The sequence below is a fragment of the Stegostoma tigrinum genome, chromosome 2 (genome assembly GCF_030684315.1).
Source record: "Stegostoma tigrinum isolate sSteTig4 chromosome 2, sSteTig4.hap1, whole genome shotgun sequence".
NCBI lineage: Eukaryota > Metazoa > Chordata > Chondrichthyes > Orectolobiformes > Stegostomatidae > Stegostoma > Stegostoma tigrinum.
The window spans coordinates 159,386,501-159,402,537 of NC_081355.1; the positions used below are offsets into that span (position 1 = coordinate 159,386,501).

Below are 16,037 nucleotides of genomic sequence, written 5' to 3' on the forward strand. Positions count from 1 at the left end.
AGCACTGCCCCTCCGACAGCGCGGCGCTCCCTCAGCACTGCCCCTCCGACAGCGCGGCGCTCCCTCAGCACTGCCCCTCCGACAGCGCGGCGCTCCCTCAGCACTGCCCCTCCGACAGCGCGGCGCTCCCTCAGCACTGCCCCTCCGACAGCGCGGCGCTCCCTCAGCACTGCCCCTCCGACAGCGCGGCGCTCCCTCAGCACTGCCCCTCCGACAGCGCGGCGCTCCCTCAGCACTGCCCCTCCGACAGCGCGGCGCTCCCTCAGCACTGCCCCTCCGACAGCGCGGCGCTCCCTCAGCACTGCCCCTCCGACAGCGCGGCGCTCCCTCAGCACTGCCCCTCCGACAGCGCGGCGCTCCCTCAGCACTGACCCTCCGACAGCGCGGCGCTCCCTCAGCACTGCCCCTCCGACAGCGCGGCGCTCCCTCAGCACTGACCCTCCGACAGCGCGGCGCTCCCTCAGCACTGCCCCTCCGACAGCGCGGCGCTCCCTCAGCACTGCCCCTCCGACAGCGCGGCGCTCCCTCAGCACTGCCCCTCCGACAGCGCGGCGCTCCCTCAGCACTGACCCTCCGACAGCGCGGCGCTCCCTCAGCACTGACCCTCCGACAGTGCCCGCTCCCTCAGCACTGACCCTCCGACAGTGCGGCGCTCCCTCAGCACTGACCCTCCGACAGTGCGGCGCTCCCTCAGCACTGACCCTCCGACAGTGCGGCGCTCCCTCAGCACTGACCCTCCGACAGTGCGGCGCTCCCTCAGCACTGACCCTCCGACAGTGCGGCGCTCCCTCAGCACTGACCCTCCGACAGTGCGGCGCTCCCTCAGCACTGACCCTCCGACAGTGCGGCGCTCCCTCAGCACTGACCCTCCGACAGTGCGGCGCTCCCTCAGCACTGACCCTCCGACAGTGCGGCGCTCCCTCAGCACTGACCCTCCGACAGTGCGGCGCTCCCTCAGCACTGACCCTCCGACAGTGCGGCGCTCCCTCAGCACTGACCCTCCGACAGTGCGGCGCTCCCTCAGCACTGACCCTCCGACAGTGCGGCGCTCCCTCAGCACTGACCCTCCGACGGTGCCCGCTCCCTCAGCACTGCCCGACAGCGCGGCGCTCCCTCAGCACTGACCCTCCGACGGTGCCCGCTCCCTCAGCACTGCCCGACAGCGCGGCGCTCCCTCAGCACTGCCCCTCCGACGGTGCCCGCTCCCTCAGCACTGCCCGACAGCGCGGCGCTCCCTCAGCACTGCCCCTCCGACAGTGCGGCGCTCCCTCAGCACTGCCCCTCCGACAGTGCGGCGCTCCCTCAGCACTGACCCTCCGACGGTGCCCGCTCCCTCAGCACTGCCCCTCCGACAGCGCGGCGCTCCCTCAGCACTGCCCCTCCGACAGCGCGGCGCTCCCTCAGCACTGACCCTCCGACGGTGCCCGCTCCCTCAGCACTGCCCGACAGCGCGGCGCTCCCTCAGCACTGCCCCTCCGACAGCGCGGCGCTCCCTCAGCACTGACCCTCCGACGGTGCCCGCTCCCTCAGCACTGCCCGACAGCGCGGCGCTCCCTCAGCACTGACCCTCCGACGGTGCCCGCTCCCTCAGCACTGCCCGACAGCGCGGCGCTCCCTCAGCACTGCCCCTCCGACGGTGCCCGCTCCCTCAGCACTGCCCGACAGCGCGGCGCTCCCTCAGCACTGCCCCTCCGACAGTGCGGCGCTCCCTCAGCACTGCCCCTCCGACAGTGCGGCGCTCCCTCAGCACTGACCCTCCGACGGTGCCCGCTCCCTCAGCACTGCCCCTCCGACAGCGCGGCGCTCCCTCAGCACTGCCCCTCCGACAGCGCGGCGCTCCCTCAGCACTGACCCTCCGACGGTGCCCGCTCCCTCAGCACTGCCCGACAGCGCGGCGCTCCCTCAGCACTGCCCCTCCGACAGCGCGGCGCTCCCTCAGCACTGCCCCTCCGACAGCGCGGCGCTCCCTCAGCACTGCCCCTCCGACAGCGCGGCGCTCCCTCAGCACTGCCCCTCCGACAGCGCGGCGCTCCCTCAGCACTGCCCCTCCGACAGCGCGGCGCTCCCTCAGCACTGCCCCTCCGACAGCGCGGCGCTCCCTCAGCACTGCCCCTCCGACAGCGCGGCGCTCCCTCAGCACTGCCCCTCCGACAGCGCGGCGCTCCCTCAGCACTGCCCCTCCGACAGCGCGGCGCTCCCTCAGCACTGCCCCTCCGACAGCGCGGCGCTCCCTCAGCACTGCCCCTCCGACAGCGCGGCGCTCCCTCAGCACTGACCCTCCGACGGTGCCCGCTCCCTCAGCACTGCCCGACAGCGCGGCGCTCCCTCAGCACTGCCCCTCCGACAGCGCGGCGCTCCCTCAGCACTGCCCCTCCGACAGCGCGGCGCTCCCTCAGCACTGCCCCTCCGACAGCGCGGCGCTCCCTCAGCACTGCCCCTCCGACAGCGCGGCGCTCCCTCAGCACTGCCCCTCCGACAGCGCGGCGCTCCCTCAGCACTGCCCCTCCGACAGCGCGGCGCTCCCTCAGCACTGCCCCTCCGACAGCGCGGCGCTCCCTCAGCACTGCCCCTCCGACAGCGCGGCGCTCCCTCAGCACTGCCCCTCCGACAGCGCGGCGCTCCCTCAGCACTGACCCTCCGACAGCGCGGCGCTCCCTCAGCACTGCCCCTCCGACAGCGCGGCGCTCCCTCAGCACTGCCCCTCCGACAGCGCGGCGCTCCCTCAGCACTGCCCCTCCGACAGCGCGGCGCTCCCTCAGCACTGCCCCTCCGACAGTGCGCCCCACCGCCCAGGAGAGTTCCATCTGGATGATGGGTTCATGGTTTCCGTCTCGGGATTCGGGTGGTGACAAATTGCCCCACGTAGAGAATGTGTTCTGGTGCGGAGTGACCCTGATGACTGTGACCAAGCGAGTTACGCTGCTGTGTCCCTGAATAATAATGTCCCTGTCCCTGTGCTTGTGCTTGTGTTTGTGTGAGCGCTGAAAGCAGTGTCCTGGGGTCTCATTGGGCTGTCTGCAGGGAGATAGCTGGATTATTCCGTTTAAAATCACTCTTGCTGTTTCTGAATTCTCACACCACAGTCACCAATGCAGGATGCGGCAGAACTGGATCTACCTGAACCAGCCTTCTTCACGGCCAGTTCCTTAGTCAATGTGAGCCAGCAGACCAGGAAGAGACTGTGGAATGATGCGACCGAAATCAACAGATTTACCCTCCCTCCCAGCCTGCGGTATCTACCTCACTGGCCACTAGCTTCACATGAGACACAGTCTGAAATACAGCCCCCGGTATTGAAGTAAGTTCTTGACTGCCCTCCCATTGTATTTCCCCATCCCTCCCCGTCTGGCTCTCCCCTCCCCCCGCCCCCCCACCCCCACCACCGGCTCACCCTGTAATCACGCAGCTGTACGCCTCGGCTGACCCGAATTCTTTCAGAACATGTCCAGTTGAAGGTGGCACAGGAACAGGAGCGGGGGGAGTGTGGCGGGGGGGGGGGTGGTGGCAGTGGGGGTGTTCTACAGGGCAGCAGACAACAATCTGTTGCGCTGCAGACATTGAGATGGCTCTTTCAAAACAAAACAACTTGAAGGATACAAAACAGTTAAAGACCAGATAGCCCCAGGGCTGGCTCCTTGAAATAAATATTCCTGTTTAGTCCCACATCCCTGCCTTTTCTCCATAACCTTGCAAATTCCTCACTAAAGTCTGACTAGTCTCTAACCCTGTGATGGATTGCATCCCAGGATATTGAAGGAAGTAGCTCCGGCAATAATGGAAGCAGTGTTAGTAATCTTCTGGGTGTCTTTAGTTTCTGTCAACGTCCCAGAGGAATAGAAAACTGTCAGTGGAAGACCTTCATGTAAAAAAGAAAGGAGACAAACTATAGGCTAGTAAGATTCACATCTGTTATTGGGAGAATATTTGAGTCTATGAAAACGTGTATAGCAGAGTATTTAGAAATGCATAATATGATCAAGCAGCATCAGCTTGGCTTCACAAAGGGGAAAGCATGCCAGACAGATTTATTAGAATTCTTTGAGGTGGTAACATATCGAGTAGATAATGGACAAATACTGGATGTAATATATTTGAATTTTTGGAAAGTGATAAGTTATTGCACACAAGGCTACTTAATAAGACAGCTCATGGTGTTGGGGGTAGTATATTATCAGGGAAAGAGGATCGGCTAACCGATAGAAAACAGAGATTTGGGATAACGGGTATTTTCAGGAAGGCAATATATAACTAATGGAGTGTCCCAGGTATCACGACCATTTACAATATATATTTGTGACTTGGATGAGGAAAGTGAATGCACTGCAGCCAAGTTAATGGATGACACAACAGGTAGGGAGGCAGGTATTGAGGAGGACAGACCCTCAGGGATATAGACAAGTTTAAATGGGTCAACAAAAACCTCGTTAACTGAGTCAATCCTCTATCAATGCCTTCTGAAACTCCAAATATGTTACATCCACTGCTTCCCATTGATCTTGCTTGTTACCTCCTCAAAGGAGATAAAGAGGAGACTTAGTACAGACCGTCAAAATTACCAAGAGCCAAGTAAATATGGAAATACTTTCTCAGGGCAGCAGGTGACCAGAGAGCACTCTGACCACTGCTCACTGACCAGAGAAGCAAGGTTAAATGATAACTTTCACAAGGGAACAAACTAAAAACATATTTCAGCAGAACAGTTGATACAGCCATACAGATGAGTGTGTGAATAATTGGACAGCTCTATTGAAGAACGAGTGCCTGCACAAGGGGCTGGTTTATTGACTTTGACGAGATGGCGGAGAGCTACCACCTTCACCCACTGCAGTCCTTTAGTTTAGTTCCTGGATTCTGACCCAGCGACCCTGAAGGGACGGTGATATATTTCCAAGTCAGGATGGGGGAGTGTCTTGGAGGGGAATTTGCAGTGGGTGGTGTTCCCATGTATCTGCTACTTGGTGCGAGAGGTTACTGGTTTGGATAGTGCTGTGTAAGGAGCCGAGGTGAGTTGTTTCTTGTGGATGGTACCCTAAGCTGTCACAGTGGAGGAAGTGAATGTGTTGAAGAGGATTGAAGTGAATTGCATCGGAGGCTCTGTTTCCTTGGAGTGGAATTTATTGACAGAACAGTCCCACATCTCTTTTCCCCCTCAGTGTCACTTTTTTGCCCTCTATATCTACAGACCTATTTAACCAATTAACCCCAGGCAGCAGCTTAACCATTTTTGTATTAAAAAACACAATTAAGAATCCACTGATGACCATCAATCTATTGTCTATTGTTAGAAGAACCCGCCTCATTCACTAATGTCCTTCAGAGAATGCAATCTGCCATCCTTACCTGGTCTGGCCTACATGTGACTCCAGACCCACAGCAATCTGGTTGACTCTCAGTTCCCCTTTGAAATGGCTGAGCAAGAAACTCAGTTATACAGAGTCTCAAATGAATGAAACTGGACGGATCACCTGGTATCGACCTGGGCGCTGGAAAAGACAACGGCAGAAACAGCCCTGTTGACTCTGTAGAGTCCTCCTCACTAACAGCTGGGGTTACTGCCAACGTTGGGAGAGCTGTCTCATAGACTAGTCAGGCAACAGCCGGACACAGTCATACTCACAGAATCATACCTTACAGACAGTGCCATCAATATCCCTGGATATGTCCTGTCTCACCGGTAGGACAGACCCAGCGGAAGGGGCAGCACAGTGGGATACAGTCGGGAGGGAGTTACTCTGGGGGTCCTCAACATTGACTCTGGACCCCATGAAGTCTCATGGCTTCAGGTTAAACATGGGCAAGGAAACCTCCTGCTGATTACCACGTACTGCCTTCCCTCAGCTGATGGTTCAGTATTCCTCAATATTGAGCAACACTTAGAGGAAGCACTGAGGATGGCAAGGGTACAAAATGTATTCTGGCATTTGAGACTCTGTATAACTGAGTGGCTTGCTCGGCCATTTCAGAGGGCAACTGAGAGTCAACCAGATTGCTGTGGGTCTGGAGTCACATGTAGGCCAGACCAGGTAAAGATGGCAGATTGCATTCCCTGAAGGACATTAGTGAACCAGGTGGGCTTTTCTGACAATAGACAATCGACTGGGGGATTTCAATGTCCACCACCAAGAGTGGCTCAGCAGCATTACTACTGATAGAGCTGGTCAGGTCCTAAAGGACATCGCTGCTCGACTGGGTCTGCTGCAGGTGGTGAGGGAACCAATGAGAGAAACACATACCCGACATAATCCCCACCAATCTGCCAGCTGCAGATGTATCTGTCCATGACAGTATCGGTCAGAGTGACCATCGCCCAGTCCTTGTGGAGATGAAGTCCTACCTTCACATTGAGAACAACCTCCATCGTGTTGTGTAACACTATCCCCGTGCTCAATGGGACAGACTTCACACAGATCTAGCAACTCAAGACTGGGCATCCATGAGGCGCTGTGGGTCATCAACAGCAGCAGAGTTGTACTCCAGCACGATCTGTAAGCTCATGGCCCGGCATATCCCCCACTCAACCATTACCATGAAGCCAGGGGATCAACCCTGGTTCAGTGGAGAGTGCAGGGGGCAGGCCAGGAGCAGCACCAGGGATACCTGAAGATGAGGCATCAGCCTGGTGAAGCCACCAAACAGGATTACTTACACACCAAACAGGATTACTTACACACCAAACAGGATTACTTACACACCAAACAATGTAAGCAGCGAGTGACAGACAGAGCTAAGCGATCCCACAACCAATGGATCAGATCTAAGCTCTGCAGTCCTGCCACATCCAGCCATGAATGATGGTGGACAATTAAACATCTCATGGAAGGAGGAGGCTCCACAAATATCCCAATCCGCAATGATGGAAGAGACCAGCTCATCAGGGCAAAAGATAAGGCTGAAGCATTCGCAGCAATCTTCAGCCAGAAATGCCGAGTGGATGATCCATCTCTCTCTCCTCCAGTGGTCCCCAGCATCACAGATACCAGTTTTCAGCCAATTCGATTCACTCCACGTGATATCAAGAAACTGTTAGAGACACTGGATACTGTAGAGGCTACAGCCCCTGAGAACGTTCTGGTAATTCTGGTGTGTGCATGTGAGAGGCTGGTGAGGCCAGTGGGCGGGGTTGGTTCACAGTCTGTTACTCTGTTTAGAACGACAATTAACCAGCAAATGTCTTATCTGCTCATCATCTTCTCATCCTCCCAGGAAGGAGAAGAGACAGGAGCGTGACCCCTGTACCTCTCAGAATCGGGTTGACAGGTAAGTGCTGACTGACTTGTGGGGTGAGACCCGTTATTGCAGAGGAATCCTGTGCTACGGTCCCTCGGCTCTCTGTCCAGTCTGTTCCCGGATGGAAACTGAGATCAGTCCAGAGGCAAGGGCTCTTGGAATCTCGAGTGGAAAGCCAGTAACAGATTTCCATTTCTGTAGCACTTTTCACATCCCCAGAGTGTCCCTGAGTACTTCAGAAGTACAGTCACTGTTAGAGGAAACATGCCACCAATGCATGCATGGCAAGATCCCACACACAACAAAATGAAAATGTTCAGACGAATAAATAGTGGTCAGACCACAGGGAAAAATACCACCCTGCTGTTTTTTTAAAAAAAACAGGGGCAGTGGGATTATCACAATTACTTTAAGGGAAACAAGGCCTTATCCCCCCGACAGCGCGGCGCTCCCTCGGTGCAGGACTGGCCCCCCCGACAGCTTGGCGCTGCCCCCACCCCCCTGACAGCGTGGCGCTCCCTCGGTGCAGCAGTGGCCCCCCCAACAGCGCGGCGCTCCCTCAGTGCTGCCCCCCCCCCCCGGACAGTGCGGCGCTCCTTCGGTGCAGGACTGGCCCCCCTGATAGCGCAGCACTGCCCCCCCCCCCCCCTCCGACAGCGCGGCGCTCCCTCAGTGCTGCCCCCCCCCCCCCCCCCGACAGTGCGGCGCTCCTTCGGTGCAGGACTGGCCCCCCTGATAGCGCGGCACTGCCCCCCCCCCCCCCCCCCCGACAGCGCGGCGCTCCCTCGGTGCAGTAGTGACCCCCCCGACAGCGCGGCGCTCCCTCAGTGCTGCCCCCCCCCCCCCGACAGTGCGGCGCTCCTTCGGTGCAGGACTGGCCCCCCTGATAGCGCAGCACTGCCCCCCCCCCCCGCCCGACAGCGCGGCGCTCCCTCGGCGCTGGCCCCCTCCGACAGCGCGGCGCTCCCTCGGCGCTGGCCCCCTCCGACAGCGCGGCGCTCCCTCGGCGCCTGCACTGGTGGTTTCGGTGGTGCATTTGCTGAAGAAATAGAACCCACGAGCTACTAGTTTGGAGACAAGATGTGAATAGTTTACCATGTTGCTGTGGTTCACCTCCTCTGTTGAAGTGTCAGATAGGGATCAGACTGGGTTAATTTCAAGAATTGTGGCATGTAATAAGGAAACTGGCGTAGTTCTTGATTTGAATTCCATCTGTCTCTGCAGATCCCAACCACCCGTGTTAAAGTGGGAAAGCCTGGAGAAGACCAAGAGTTTGGAGTTTGAGAATCGTTGACTAGGGAGCTTGGATTGATGTCCAGGGCAGATATCCAGGCTGCCCCCTGGTCTGGTCTCTCTGCTCGGTGTCAGCATGCTGCATATAAACCCTGTCAGACCTGTTTCTATTGCACAGCCTGCACATTCCCCCAAGCTGCCACGGTGTATCGTACTGCTGTTGTCATAGGCTGGTGTGAACTTCAGTCTAACTGCGCTGACGCTGGCTTCACTACTTCAGATGCTGAGAATGGAGAAGGTTTCTGCAACCGTACCTCAACATTCTGTTCTGGAAAGCTCCACGAGGAAACCTTTTTGACCAAAATCATTGCAAGTCTTGAGATGTTTTGACCAGAGGTGGTGTGTTCATATTTATATGATCAGGAATGGCTGAATGAAGCTGGTTAATTCATGGGCGACAGTCCAGCTACCAGTCATTTAAAACTGCAAAACAAGAGAGACTCAACTATCCTGTTTTGGAGATAACAAAGTGTGAAGCTGGCTGAACACAGCAGGCCAAGCAGCATCTCAGGAGCACAAAAGCTGACGTTTCAGGCCCAGACCGTCTGTGATGAAGGGTCTAGGCCCGAAACATCAGCTTTTGTGCTCCTGAGAAGCTGCTTGGCCTGCTGTGTTCAGCCAGCTTCACATTTTATTATCTTGGATTCTCCAGCATCTGCAGTTCCCATTATCTGTGTCCTGTTTTGGAGTTCTCTGATCTCTGGTATTGATTCATTTGAATTTTCATTTTGTTCAAATGATACAGTGGGTTGTGGGTGAGGGCGAACGACAGTGTTCCCTGGAGGGAGGTGGTTACTAATGTCTTTGCACTATGTTACTATGAGGGCCTTTCTGCCTTAAGGTGACTGTGATAATCCCACAGCCACTACTGTTTGAGTGCAAGGTTTTTTTTAAAAAAAGTCCTAGTGATCACTATCACATTGCTGTGTGTGGGATCTTGCTGTGCAAACTTTGCCAGGCTTGCTGCTAAAATCACACCAGTGGCTGATTTCTAGTGTTCAAGCGAGGTTTAAGCATTATTTTACCAATGATGCCTCCTGGTTCTGGTGTCTGTGATGACAAAAGGCTGGAATTTACTGTGTCAAAGATGGTTTGCTGCTCTGTGCCTTTTCTTCATAAATCCCATTTCTGCTGTTTACGGAGAAGTGGAGGAGGCCCTTCATCCCCTCCAACCTGTGGTAATGAGTATCAATTCTCTATATGCACCTCACCACCCCATCTCTTCAAAATCTGCCATTGCTTATTAAAAACTTGTCTTAACTTTCTGAGAGTTCCAGCTTTCACACCTCCTTTCAATAATGCTACCTGATAAAATCCCTGAATCAACTGACTCCAGTTTAAATGTTTTGTCTCCAGTTCTTTCCCAAGGGACGTGCGACCTCTATCTTTGCTGTTGTCTCTTCATCACCTTTAAACACCTCAAACCATAGAACATAGAACAATACAGCGCAGAACAAGCCCTTCGGCCCTCCATGTTGCGCCGACCTGTGAACTAATCTAAGCCCATCCCCCTACACTATCCCATCATTATCCATATGCTTATCCGAGGACTGTTTGAATGCCCCTAATGTGGCTGAAGTTAACTACATTGGCAGGCAGGGCATTCCACGCCCTTACCACTCTCTGAGTAAAGAACCTGCCTCTGATATCTGTCTTAAATCTATCACCCCTCAATGTGTAGCTATGCCCCCTCATACAAGCTGACGTCATCATCCTCGGAAAAAGACTCTCACTGTCCACCCTATCTAATCCTCTGATCATCTTGTATGTCTCTATTAAATCCCCTCTTAGCCTCCTCTCCAATGAGAGCAAACCCAAGTCCCTCAGCCTTTCTTCATAGGGCCTGCGCTCCAGACCAGGCAACATCCTGTAAAATCTCCTCTGCACCTTTTCCAATGCTTCCACATCCTTCCTGTAATGGAGCGACCAGAACTGCACGCAATATTCCAAATGAGGCTGCACTAGCGTTTTGTACAGTTGCTTCATGTTTTAAGTACAGGGGAATGGAAAATTGATCTGTGCAGCCAGTCTTGTTCTGGGAGATTTGGCAACTCTGGTTTGCTGCTTTCCCTTAAAATGGTCCCTTCTACTCTGGTTTTCACCCCTTCCCATGACCTCCGGGGCTGCACAGGAAGAGCCTAGCAATCCTACTCTGGAATCATGAGGTGAGGAAAAGAAGCTTTGGTGTGACCGTTTCACTTCCTACTGTCCTGGTAGCTGGTAGACCCATGAAACAATGATACCTGAGCTGGAACTGATCACAACGGTGAGTCTCCAGCATAAGAGTGGACAGCAGAAGCAGACACAACGTTGAGGCATCCATCCTTCTGATGAAGAATCCAGGTGCGAAACGTCAGCTTTTGTGCTCCTAAGATGCAGCTTGGCCTGCTGTGTTTATCCAGTTCTACACCTTGTTATCTCCTCCCATCTGGCTGTGATGGAGAGAGTCAGAAATCCAGTCCAAATTCATCTGAACTTGTCTGAGCGACATTCCTTCATGTCAGTTCCTTTTCTCAGACCCTCAGTCACACTAAGTGATATTTAGCTGCTGGAGTTTAAGGAGGGATAGATAAAAGACAAAATGTGTTTGGTCTGAAAGGTCTGAAGCCGATTCAACTTCTGACGGTCTGGGGCTAGTTCTGAGTGTTTCATCCTGACCTTAAGGGGATGATCAACTGCAGGGGGCTTCACACCACAGCCTGATCCTGATTTGGGGGTTTTGTTCCTGAGTATATTCTGGTGATCAGAGGCAGGAGTTCCAAGTGACACACATTCCATCGCCAGTCTTTAGCACAAGATCGTGGGGACAACGGGCAGTGAGGACCCTGGGTATGGAGTTTAAAAGGGTTGGGGTGGTGGGATCTGATTGAAACTTACCAAAGCACTGGGTATAATGAATGTGATGATGTTTCCACTGGTAAGAGAGATGAGGACCTGAGGGGATAGCCTCAGAACAATTTCTTCAGCCAGAGGGTGGTGAGCTTGTGGAACTCACTGCTACAGAGGCCTGTGCCGGCCTAGTCATTGATAGATTAGATTCCCTACAATGTGGAAACAGGCCCTTTGGCCCAACAAGTCCACACCGCCCCTTGGAGCATCCCACCCAGACCCATCCTCCTATAACCCACACATCCCTGAACACAACAGGCAATTTATCATGGCCGATCCACTTAGCTTGCATATCTTTGGACTGTACCGGAGCACCCGGAGGGATCCCACACGGACACAGGGAGAACGTGCAAACTCTACACAGTTACCCGAGGCTGGAATTGAACCCGGGTCCCTGGCGCTGTGAGGCTGCAGTGCTTGGGAGAATGGGGGCAGTGACCTTATTGAGGTGCATAAAATCATGAGAAGCATGGATAGGACGAATGCATATATCTTTTTCCCAGGGATGGCAATTGTAAACTAGGGGGTTTAGGTTCGAGTTGAGAAGGGATAGATTTGAGAAGGACTTGAGGGGGAATTGAGGACAAGAGGACATCAGTTTAAGCTAAGAGGGGAAAAGATACATTGGGAACCTGACTAGCATCTTCTTTACACTGAGGGTGATACACATATGGAATGAGCTACCAGCGGAAGTGGTTGAGTTGGATACATTGACAACATTTAAAGACATTTGGATGAATACGTGGATAGGAAAGATTTAGAAGGGTATGGGCCGTGTACAGGAAATGAGTTTAACGAGGAAGGAAATTTTGGTCAGCAGAGACCAGTTTGCTCTGTAGGGCCAGTCTTCCTGCTGCAGGACTGTTGACTCTTTGATTCTAAATGAAACCAGAGGGATCACCTGGCATTGACCTGGGCACCGGAAAAGACAACGGCAGAAACAGCCCTGTTGACTCTGCAGAGTCCTCCTCACTAACATCTGGGGGTTGGTGCCAACGTTGGGAGAGCTGTCTCACAGGCTAGTCAGGCAACAGCCTGACACAGTCATACTCACAGAATCATACCTTACAGACATGTCCCAGACACCGCCATCACCATTTCTAGGCATATCCTGTCTCACCAGGCAGACAGACCCAGCAGAGGGGGCAGCACAGAGGGATACAGTCAGGAGGGAGTTACTCTGGGAGTCCTCAACATTGACTCTCATGGCTTCAGGTTAAACATGGGCAAGGCAACCCTCTGCTGATTATCATGTACTGTCCACTCGGTTTATGAATCAGTATTCCTCCGTGTTCTACAGCAGTTAGAGAAAGCACTGAGGATGACAAGGCCACAAAATGTATTCAATGTCTGCCACCAGGAGTGGCTCAGCAGCAGTAATACTGATCGAGCTGGTCAGATCCTAAAGGACGTGGCTGCTAGAGTGGGTCAGCAGGACCCAGCCTGTAAGGAACTGGGTGATGTTATTGCTATTACTGAGACTTGGTCGAGGGAAGGGCAAGATTGGCAACTAAATATCTCAGGATACAGATGTTTCAGGCGGGATATAGAGGGAGGTAAAAGGGGTGGAGAGGTTGCATTGCTGGTCAAATAGGATATCACAGCAGTGCTGAAGGAGGGCACTGTGGAGGACACGAGCAGTGAGGCAATATGGGCAGAGCTCAGAAACAGGAAGGGCGCAGTAACAATGTTGAGGCTGTACTACAGGACATAGAGGCACAAATATGTAAACAGATAATGGAAATATGTAGGAGCAACAGGGCGGTGGTGATGGTAGATTTTAATTTTCCCAACATTGACTGGGATTCACTTAATGTTAGGGGTTTAGGTAGAGTAGAATTTGTAAGGAGCATCCAGGAGGGTTTTCTACAGCAGTATGTAAATAGTCCAACCCGGGAAGGGGCCATACTGGACCTGGTGTTGGGAAATGAGCCCGGCCAGGTGGTTGAGGTTCAGTAGGGGATTATTTTGGGAGTAGTGATCACAATTCCGTAAGCTTTAGGATACTGATGGACAAAGATGAGAGTGGTCCTAAAAAGAAAGAATGCTAAATTAGGGGAAGGCCAACTGTAGCAAAATTTGACAGGAGCTGGGGACTGTGGATTGGGAGCAGCTGTTTGAGGGTAAATCCACATTTGATATGTGGGAGGCTTTTAAAGAGAGGTTGATTAGAGTGCAGGACAGACATGTCCCTGTGAAACTGAGGGATAGAAAGGGCAAGATTAGGGAACCATGGATGACGGGTGAAATTGCGAGATGAGCAAAGAGGAAAAAGGAAACATACATGAGGTCTAGGCAACTGGAAACAGATGAAGCTTTGGAAGAATATCGGGAAAGTAGGACCAATCTGAAACGAGAAATTAAGAGGGCTAAAAGGGGTCATAAAATGAAATATCTTTAACAAACAGGGTTAAGGAAAATTTGAAAGCCATTTTTTCAAGGAGCAAGAGGGTAACTAGAGAGAGGGTTGGCCCACACAAGGACAAAGGAGGGAAGTTATGTGAGGAGTCAGAGAAAATGAGTGAGATTCTTAATGAGTACTTTGCGTTGGTATTCACTGAGGAGAGGGACATGACAGATGTTGAGGTTAGGGATAGGTGTTTGATTACTCTCGGTGAAAACAGTATGATGGTGGGGGGTGCGGTTTGGGGAAGTGTTGGGTATTCTAAAATGCATTAGGGTGGGCAAGTCCCCAGGTCCAGGTGGGATCTATCCAAGGTTGATGAGTGAAGCGAGAGAGGAAATATCTGGGGTCTTAACAGATGTCTCTGCAGCATCCTTGAGCACAGGTGAGGTCCCGGAGGACTGGAGAATTGCTAATGTGGTCCCCTTGTTTAAGAAGGGTAGCAAGGATAATCCAGGAAATTTTAGATCGGTGAGCCTGACGTCAGTGGTAGGGAAGCTGCTGGAGAAGATACTGAGGGATAGGATCTATTTATATTTGGAAGAAAATGGGCTTATCAATGATAGGCAACATGGTTTTGTGCAGGGAAGGTCACGGTAGAATTTTTTGGTAGAACTTGGTAGAATTCTTTGAGGAAGCGACAAAGTTGATTGATGAGGCAAGGGCTGTAGCTGTCAGATACATGGACTTCAGTGAGGTGTTTGATAAGGTTCCCCATGGTATGCTGATGGAGAAAGTGAAAATGCATGGGGTCCAGAGTGTACTAAATAAAAACCAAAAGAACTGCGGATGCTGTAAATCAGGAAATAAAACAAAGTTGCTGAAAAAGCTCAGCAGGTCTGGCAGCATCTGTGGAGGAGAAAACAGAGTTAACGTTTCGGGTCTAGTGACCTTTCCTCAGAACTGATGGTGGCTGGGAAAACATCTGTTTATATGCAGAAAATAGATAGGTGAGTGGGGTAGGGATTAAATGAAAGGATAGATGGAGGTGTGGACCAGGGTGTCCCAGAGGGAACGGTTCCTGTGGAAGGTGGACAAGGGAGGGGAGGGGAATGTCTGGTGGTGGCATCTTGCTGGAGGTGGGGGAAATGGCATCTGACGATCTTCTGGATGTGGATGCTGGTGGGATGGTCGGTGAGGATGAGGGGAACCCTATTGCTGTTGCGGGAAGGAAGAGAAGGGGTGAGGGCAGAAGTGCGGGAGATGGGTCGGACACAATTGAGGGCCCTGTCAACAATGGAATGTGCAATCCCTTTACACGGCCATTCCCCACCAGGAGGGTCTTAGAGCTCTCCACTTCTTCCTGGAGCAAAGACCTGAGCCATCCCCACCCACCACCAACCTCCTCCCCTTGGCTGAGCTTGTCCTCACCCTCAACAACTTCTCTTTCAACTCCTCCTCTCATTTTCTTCAGGTAAGAGGGGTTGCCGTGGGTACCTGCATGGGCCCCAGTTATGCCTCTCTCTTTGTGGGGTATGTGGAACATTCTTTGTTCCAGTCTATTCCGGTCCCCACCCACAACACTTTCTCCGATGCATCGATGATATCGTCAGTGCCGCTTCCCCCTCTCACCTGGAATTGGAAAACTTCATCAATTTTGCCTCCAATTTCCACCCTGCCCTCACTTTCTCCTGGTCTATCTCTGACTCCTCCCTTCCCTTCCTCGACAATCCAGATCATCAGATGCCATTTCCACCACCTTAAGCAAGATGCCACCACTATATTCTCCTCCCCTCCCTTGTCCGCCTTCCACAGGGACCGTTCCCTCCAGGACACCCTGGTCCATACTTCCTCCACCCCCAACACCTCCCCACAGCTCCATGGCACCTTCCCCTGTAACCGGTGAAGGTGTAACACCTGCCCATTTACCTCCTCGGCCCACTTCACCTGCACTTCCAAGAATCTAGTCTACTTCATTCGCTGCTCACAATGTGCCCTCCTCTACACTGGAGAAACGAAGTGTAGACTTGGTGACCGCTTTGCAGAATATCTACGTCCTGTTTGCAAAAAAGACCCTGAACTACCTGTTGCCTGACATTTCAATGCACCACCCTGCTCCCTGGCCAATATCTCTGTCTCAAGCTTGCTGCAGCGATCCAGTGAAGCCCAATGCAAGCTGGAGGAACCACAGAGATAACAAAGTGTGGAGCTGGATGAACACAGCAGGCCCAGCAGCATCTCAAGAGCACAAAAGCTGACATTTTGGGCCTGGACCCTTCATCAG

At 53.4% G+C, this 16,037-nt stretch overlaps 1 protein-coding gene across 1 annotated transcript in view; it reads left to right on the top strand.

The window, feature by feature from the left end:
- Positions 1–9,009, top strand: part of LOC125463041 (uncharacterized) — a 96,261-nt gene extending 87,252 nt beyond the window's left edge. Inside the window, exons 28-30 of the mRNA XM_059640678.1 lie at positions 3,084–3,298; positions 7,204–7,257; positions 8,452–9,009. Coding sequence (XP_059496661.1) covers positions 3,084–3,298; positions 7,204–7,257; positions 8,452–8,521 — 339 coding nt within the window. The 3' untranslated portion in view covers positions 8,522–9,009. The remainder of the gene's footprint in view (positions 1–3,083; positions 3,299–7,203; positions 7,258–8,451) is intronic.
- The last annotated feature ends 7,028 nt before the right edge of the window (positions 9,010–16,037 follow it).